Genomic DNA, 9,219 nt, shown 5'->3' with positions numbered 1-9,219 from the left:
TTAAATATTACATGATTTACTTTTTTAATTTATAAGAAATTTTCTATCTCTCTCCTATAAGGAAATATATACAGTGACCGAAGAAAGTATTTCCACACTTTGTATTTTCATTATATAATGAATTTAAATAATAATAAAATAGTTTGAAGTTCCTTAATAAAAATTAAAATTAAAACTTGTTAAAAACAGGATAAATTAATCAAATTATCATTATAATAATTTATTTAAACATAATATAAACACAAGGAAAAAAGTATTTACATACTATGTTTGTTTACTTACTCTTGTTTGTATGCTTGAGTATAATTCTGTTCTTTTCTATCAGTATTATAAAATATTTCAATATATTAAGTTCGTTTTAATTTAACCTATCCTACTGCCAAAAACAAGTGAACTAAGTGCCGCTACTTGGGAAAAAGTTATATTATTTCAAAATCAAAGAAAATCGTATTGCGAAATAGCGGATTTGTTAGGTATTAATTTTTCTACAGTCAGATACGTAATTAAGAGATTTTAAGAAAGAGGCACAACTGCATATAATCGGCGCAAAGAAAGTAAATGAAAGGATGAAGAGAAAAATCAAAATTGAGGAGATAAAAAATCAAGGAGTTAGTGTAGGTGCCCTAGCTAATCGAATCGACTTCTGGGGTCTGTGAGAGCACTACAAAAATTAGAAATGTTTTCAGTTCTAGAGGAATTTCCGACAAAGTCCCGAGAAAGAAATCTAATATTAATGACATCTGTAGAAAGATGATATGGGGAAGGAAAAGTGAAGAATTCAGGAAGCAAAATGTCTCAGTTACTGTATAACATGGAGGTGGGAGTGTAATGGTTTGGGGATACGTGGCTTATAATGGTGTAGGAAATCTCGTGCCTATTGAAGGGATTTTAAATACAGAAGGTTATGTCAAGATTTTGTGCCATAACCTGCCAGCCAGTGCAGCCAAATCAGGAATTCAGTATAATTACGGATCGGTATAATTTTATGTATGATAATGATCCGAAACTTACAGCAAACAAAACTAAAGAGTCGTTAATATTTAACATTCACCAACTTCATATCACTTCACAGTCTCCTTGCTTAAACATAATTGAAAATTTGTGGCATATTTCAGATAAAAATGTTCGAAAACACCAAATAATCGGAAGACACCACCTCAAGGATCTTTTACAGCAAGAATTACAAATTAACACGGATTTAATTAAAAACCTCGTCCACTTAATCCCGAGACGTTTGCAAGCGGTAATAGATGCCAACGGACTTCATACAAAATATTAAATTAAAAAAAACAATAATAAAACGCAAAATGTGCAAATACCTTTTCTGTATTTTTTGTAAGTTTGATGTTTTGTTTTTTTATGTAAGACGTTTTTCACTTGAATTTTATTTGTATTTATTAAATTATAAATACACTTTTTATTTTTGAAGTGATTTTTTTATTATATTCGGTCACCGTATTTCTAGTCAGGAAAGATGTAACGGTGTAGGTTTAGAACTACAGAAAGAGGTTGGACCGATTCCCATGTTGTATACTGTAGGACACTTGACGCAGACAATACCTAGTATTATTGATAAGCAATTAACATCTAACACGTGGAGCTATAAGGACAAAAATGGTTCGAAATATTCCTAAAAAAGACTACAACCATAGGGTATATTCTCAGAGTTACCTTTTTATTACTATTTATTTGAGATTTCAGTATTTTAGCATTCCTTTCAGATATCTATTAATTAGATAAGTGAATTTATAAAGCCACAGGATACGATAACTTATGATTCATAGACATATACCTGATCAGTCCGGAAACTTCATTAAAAAAAAATATTTACTTTACATCTTATCAGATAATTCAAAACTGTTCCCTTCAATATACCTTTTCTCCCCCCTGAGGTGCAATACAATAATGAAGTTGTATGCCAAAATGGATTCAATGATTTTGTCTCTAAAACAAAAAGCAGAGACCCATGGTTGGGAGCTAAAGAGGGTGCTGACTTTATCTTCAGCGTCATCACAAGGAGATCTTAATTCTAACAATGTGATGTGGAGCTCATATCTTGATTGAGGGAACGAAAATAAGATCGGAAGCCTCGGACGAAAAAATTAAGACAAAGCACATTGTTTTTTCTTTCGGTTCTTGAGGAATTGTTCACTTAAAATTCGTCCCTTCAGGTGAAATCCAAGAGAAAGGAAACTTCTATAATAATGTTCTTAGACAGTTCGGAGTTTGTCCTGCCCGGGACCTTCTAGTAACCTTTATTAAGTATTCAAAAGTTTTTTGTTAATTTAAAATATATTTGTTTAAATTGTTCTGGATTATTTAAGATTTTCTAAATGTTTTATAGAAAATTTGGTGATACACAATAACTTTCTAGAGTTCTTATTCAATAATTCAGTTTAAAAAACCGCAAAACATTCATGTATCAGCAGAATCCATACATACAGTGGTATACGCGGGTGACAACAATAGTCATAATCGTTAAAAAATAAGTATTTAAACTTAATTTGGCTAAAAATTACATTTTATACATAATATAATGCTTATTTAAATTAAAAGAAGATATCAACAAAAAAAAATTTAGTTTTCCAGGGTCCATAAAGACCTAAATGTTCCTTATGTAACCGATCAAGCCCGAACCCGATATTTTTCCTTCCATAATAAACTTCCTAACCACCCAAACCCACTTGTTTCTAACCTTGCTTCCTCTTCCATTCCTGGCAATCCTCCGAGGCGCCTGAAAAGAAGATGGCCTCGTGACCTTATATTGTAAACTGTTTTTAGAATTCTACTACTGGGTAGTTTCTCTACATCCTGTATCATATCATCATTATGATCAAATTTACTGGTTGTATTTTTTTACAGTTGTAAATATCAATAAATAAATAAAAAAAAGTTTTCCAGGGAAGCCCCTTTTTTTTATTTATTTTTTTTTTATTTTATTCATTTAAAAAATGACATCCAATATGGTTCGACAAGATGACCATATCGGTCGGTGCCAAAATAACACAAACAAATGATAGGCATAAGTGAAATGTAAATATTACAGTTTTGACTATTAGAGCATTGTGGCGTTATTAGTGATACAACTAATAATTAACTTGAGAACTACTAAAATGAAAATAAAATAATAATTATTAAAAAATTAAATTAAAACTGAAAAATTGTAACTGAAAGGATTTTGAAGTGAACAATAAAGCCGCAAATTTATAATTAGTGAATTAATATAATAATAAGCATAAAACAAGATAATGTAAAATATGATAAAAATAAGGATCCAATAAAATCTATTACTAAACACACATTGCTCATTCTAATTGTAATATAATAAATAAATTATGTGTAGTTAAGAAAAAATACAGACAGATATGATCGATCATTTGGTGAATCAAAATCAATTATTGGGAACCGTAGAAGTAAGAAAGTATCCAATTAGATATTTCTTTCTTTCTTTTTTTTCTTCTTTTTTTTTTGTGTTTGATTTATTATTAGTTCTTCTGGTAAGTGATAGTGGTACCTTATAGTTTAATATACGTTTACCAAATTTATTGTTATAGGGTGGTACGATAATTTTTTTTTCTAACATTTTTCAGATATTTTATGTCTTTTATAAATAAATTATTATCCATAAATTTTAAGATAATTCTAAAAAAATAAAATAGTTTAAGCGACAAAGTATCAACGATTTTAAGATTTTCTTTTTTATTATTGCAGTGCGTTATTGTTCTTAATTTTTTATTTTCACCCAGCGGTATAAGAGTTAAAATATAAAATCAAGAAAAATACTTCTCGTACAAGTTAAACTTTTTTGTTTTTAATGTTAGTTCCTTTTTAAATATTAAATATAAAAGCAATTTCAACCTATATTTTGATAATTAAACGTTGTATTGAAAGCTAGTTCTTTAATTTGGTTGGCCTCATATCTTACAGTGCACGGGAACTCTGGTTAAAGACAGCTCTGACGACAGTTTAACTTATCATAAATTATAATTCCTCTATTGACATGAAGGTCGTCTTGAAGACGGGGCATTGAACCCTGAACTTAGATAAGAACAATTGAATATTTTCAATAAAAGCAGGTAGTTCTCATTTTAATAATTCGAATTCTAGTTGAATGAAATGTACCTATTATTGTTCTTAATTGAAAATATTCAACTATTATTAATTCTATATCCAATCCTAAATAGAAAATCCAAATTAAAACCAAATATAGCTATTCTTATTTTTAAAACAATTCTCAGCCACTGCTGATGTGTGGTTATGAAGTCTGGGGAGCGGCATCCTTGACAAAAAACGAAAAAATTACAATATTTTCAAAATAAATTCATAAGAATTGCAGTGGATTCTTGGTTTGCAAGAAACATCCTATAGCATCGGGAATTACAAATGAAGACAATAGTGGATTACATCAAAAAAGGTTCAAGAAGTTCCACTCCCAGTTACCGACCGTTAAAGAAGCAGTAACCTATTACAACCTGGGAAAAACAACCACAACCCGACTGAAGCCCAGGTTGCTGCAGAAAATCCTGTTATAAGTTCTGTTATTGCCACTCTAAATTTTTATTTTCGCTTCAGTTTTTTCTTGAATTGATTTTCTTTTTTTCCATTAGAAATCAATTATTTAATTTGTTAAATCCATAAATGTCATTGGTTTTGTTATTAACTTTACTTTTATCTTTTATTAAGAATTATTATTTTATCTAATTTTTTTTTATTTATAACATAGTATATAGTAACAGGTATCTTTTGTATGAGACTATACTCCCCACATAATCAATTATTAAAAAAAAAAAATGTATCTCTTTAACCATTAATGTATCTCTTTAACCATTAACCATGTCAGGCCCACCAGACCGATCTGCTATTAAATAAAAGAAAAACTGTTGTTATAACTTATCGAAAATTTAGTACGGTGAGCGCTTACTCAACTTAGAATTGAAATTAATCCTTGCTAGTTTCAAAACGACAACTTATTTATTATTAACAATGCCAATTAAAATATAACTACTACCATGTTTTTGTGCTTTTATGATTGCTAAGTTATAGAAAGTTATGACTGTTGTCATAATAACCGTAGGAACACGAGAAAATCTTATCCTATAATTCTTTCTTGTTTTATATTTTTCTATTAATATTTATTTCTGTCAATGGATGATTGTTAATTATTTTAATTAACTAAAAGTTATATTAGAGGGAGCTTTTTTGAAAATACGGCATTTATGTACTGTCAGACTGTTTCAATCAGGATAAGACCTAACTTATATTAAAAACAACTCTCCTATGATGATTTTATAAAAATTTTTGGAACAATTTTCGAGAAAATTGTAAAAAAAAAGTTTAAAATCGGCTCTAAGTAGCACTTCCAATAAGTTGATTTTGAACGAAAAATATTTTCGATATCTCGTCTGTTGTAAGTAATTGCGCTAAAACCGTTTTCTCCTTAAGGTAATTATTAAATTCTTTCATATTTCATATTTACCCATTTTATATTACTACTAACAATAAAAAATGTTTGATTATTTATAAACAATATTAAAGGTACTTTAGAGGAATATAGTTGTTAAAATTCGGCATTTAAGATCTGTTTTACTACTTCAACGAGTATAATATTAAAGATAATTCGATTTTATAATTATATATATAGTTTAACCAAAATCGTTTAGGTAATTTTTTTAAGAAAATGTGAAAAATCGATTCTATAAATTGCTACGAATCGATTTTATCGTAAAAGTTGCCGTAAGATGCCAGGTATATACTCGGCCTAAGTATGTTGTGATTTCAGTTCATACGAATTTTCGTTTTTAAACTACGAATTTTGCTAGAACTTGGTTATTGGGACTAAAAACGCGTATTTTCATTGAAAGCTGGAATTCAAAATTTTGCACGACCCCAATACTCTCCTATACTATACACAAGTAAATAAAAATACCCTTCCATGGAATTTGCACGATTCTCACCGTTTGAAATTATAATGTATATTTCTAATAAAATTACAGACAATGGAAGTTGTCGGATGTTGGATCACTGGTCGGGAAAGGTTTGAAGAAACTGTCCTCCCCGCACAGAAGCCGGATAGCCATCGAAGAGGATGTAGAGAGGCTAAAGGTTTGGCTCAGTCAGGAGCAACATCTTCCCAATGACGTAGGTAAGTAATTTAAAAATCTGTAAACGATATTTTATTTTATCTTATTTATTTTATTTTATTTTTTTATCAATTTAACAATTTCATCACATTTAACAATTTTATTTCATTAACTTCACAATTTTATTCTCCCTATCTCACTCTCTCATACCTCCCCTTACAAGTGATCTGCTATCTACGTTCGATCAAATTAATCATCAGATAGCAACGTAACGTCTAACCAAAGACATAATAGTCATCGCATTAGATCAGTTTATACAAAGAAACAAATAAATTTCAAAAAATAATTATATAGATTTAGGAGAAAACAAAACAAAAAGTTGATTAAAAGAAATACTTCAATGAATAGATAAGTTAAAAGAAATAATTTAATAAATAAATAAGTTAAAGGAATACATAAATTAAAACACAAATAGACAGGTCCAAAAACTTAAAAAAATGTGCATAGATAATAAGAAATTAAACAAATATGATTGATGTATTAATGTTTCACTATTTTTATATGTATGTTTTCATATTTTAATGTGTATTAATTTAAATATGATTTTTCTCACTGTAACTAAAAATTAACGTTCAATATACCTGTTTTGAAAAAAACAAAACATTATCGAGTTATTTGTCTCTAAAAGTCTTCATGGAATCCTGATAAAATTTTCATGGTTTAGTACCATTATTTTTTTTTTAATTCTGTTCCAACATAAATACCAACCTACCATTACTAATTCTGAATTATTGGTGGGGTGTTGGGTTTCTGCCATACAGTTGGAACGAAAAATACACCACCTCACGAGTGAAAGGATCCCTTTCCTACACCACGCAATAGTCATTTTATTATATGATGTAATACATAAACTTTGAATTTATGAAGTTATTTTACGATTCGTGGTGTATTTTTAAAAGCTTTGAACATTGTTTATATTTACATTAACAGATTCAAATATTTACGATATTCTAATTAATAATTTACCGCAAAGAAAATTTAAATGAATATTAGCCCCTTTTTGTGTTCATTTTTTCTAAACAGATATGTGCTGACTTTTAGTCATTTTAGTGTCCATATATAGAGTAACTATTTATTTTCATACTTACATGTTGTGTTGGAAACGCATTTGAAACCTTCTACACATTTCCGTTTCCCCCATTGCCATTGCTTCATACTTCTCACAACAAAATAGGGTTTCTGATAGTACAAGAACCGGGAAGAAAAAAAGGCAGTTATCTCACCCTAAATTTGATTACTTTAATGAAAACTATGTATAATTACTAGTTAAAATTGATGAGTCAGCCAAGTATAGGTAGGATGAATAAAAAATGGCGGCTGTTTCAAAACTTTAAAAAAAAACATTAATTCTTAATTCAGAGCTCTATGTCATAAAAATTACCTACAACACTAGAAAATCTGAAAGAACATTATTTAAAGAAGAGTAAATTTGCTGAAATATTAGCCCTAATAGAGCTATTTACGTCCAATAGTTCTCGAGATATAGCCTTTTAAAAAGCAACATTTCATAAAAATGTAATGAAATATCAGTAGTTAATTAATTTATTTTGAGAAATCTATATCTCAGAAACCGTACAAAGGTTGTATAGACGTCCGTACAAAGGTCTATTAGCACTCAAATTAAAGATAGTTTAATGAGCTATAAAGTAATTTATTACCTTTACCTTCGTACGAATAGTAGTTTTCATGATATTTGCTATAAGTTTGATTTATGAAAAACTTCATTTCAGAAACCATTGGACGAACAGATGTCTGCCAGCGCTCAAATTAAAGCTAGTTAAATTTCCTATAAAATATTTTATAACTTTTATCTTTGTATGAGAAGTAGTTTTTATGATATTTGACAAAATAAAGTCACAAAATGTTAATTTCTACTTGTTCATATAAAATGTTGGATTTTTGAAAACATATATCTCTAGACCCATAAGACGCACATATGTCTTCCAGCACTCAAAATAAAGAAAAATTTAACTTACTATAAAGTATTTTATGGCACCTATCTTCGTAGGGGTAGTAGTTTTTATGATATTCACATATGAATATAAAGTTAGCAAATGAAAATTTGTCCGATCAACTATAAATCAATATTTTAGCGAATTTCATGTAAACTATGAAATGTTGCTTTTTAAAAAGCTATATCTCGAAAACTATTCCACATAAATAACTCTATTTGGGCTCATATTTTAGAAAATTTACTCTTCTTTAAATGACGTTCTCTTAGGTTTTCTTGTATTTTTCCTACTTTTTAAGATTATAGAGTTCTGAATGAAAAATTAGTTTTTTTATCGCTTTGAAACAGCCGCCATTTTTTATTCCCCCTACCTATACTTGGCACACTCATCAATTTTGACTGTTAATTATACATAGCTTTCATTAAAGTAATCAAAAATCGGAGTGAGATAACTGCCTTTTTTCTCCTCTTGGGCTCTTGTACTATGAATATGTTCGGAAATATTTCTAAAGGATTACAGTCTTTATAATAATCAATTAAAAATATATTATCCAATCTCGAACTTTTTCTCCAACTAACTGTAAATTAACAACACTAATTTGGGATATTTTAAAAAAGTTTTTGTACATGATTTTAGAATAGCACATAAAATTCTTAAGCATGAGCTTCCATCATTTTTTCATGATGTAGCTTTCGAGTTTTAATCGATTAGCTCAGTTCAGACGCTAGCGTTCAAATTCTAGAATTCTAGTCATTTTTAAAAATATCAAATAATTACTCCATTCTTACACTGCCTTTTTATTCCGAAAAAATAAAATAAATATAGAAGAGTTCTGTGGGACAGTTATTTTAAATTGTTACCTGAACTGAAAACCCCAGTGAAAGGCTTTCCTCCTGCCAGGTAGAAAATGCGCTGGAGAAATTGTTTTTGGGTTGGAAAGGTTAATACAGAAATAAGTTAGAGGAAAACGAAGCAGACAAAATGAATTAAAGAAAGGAAAATAAACCTAAATAATTAAATAAAGTAATAATTATATTATTTACAAAAATTTTTTGAGACAAGGTAATATTTATTAAATAAATCAATATTATATCCAAATCAGTCTCAACACTTTATTTATTCATTTG

The 9,219-nt window shown here is 28.6% G+C and overlaps 1 protein-coding gene across 1 annotated transcript in view; it reads left to right on the top strand.

Moving 5' to 3' along the window:
* The window catches only part of LOC106678685 (alpha-tocopherol transfer protein-like), a 32,143-nt gene that overhangs the window by 7,041 nt on the left and 15,883 nt on the right, over nt 1–9,219 (top strand). Inside the window, exon 2 of the mRNA XM_014417384.2 lies at nt 5,994–6,142. Within this exon, the coding sequence (XP_014272870.1) occupies nt 5,994–6,142 (149 nt within the window). The remainder of the gene's footprint in view (nt 1–5,993; nt 6,143–9,219) is intronic.

This window comes from Halyomorpha halys, unplaced genomic scaffold, assembly GCF_000696795.3.
Source record: "Halyomorpha halys isolate HHAL.00 unplaced genomic scaffold, Hhal_1.1 Scaffold154.1, whole genome shotgun sequence".
NCBI lineage: Eukaryota > Metazoa > Arthropoda > Insecta > Hemiptera > Pentatomidae > Halyomorpha > Halyomorpha halys.
This window is presented reverse-complemented; position numbering and strand designations above follow the sequence as displayed.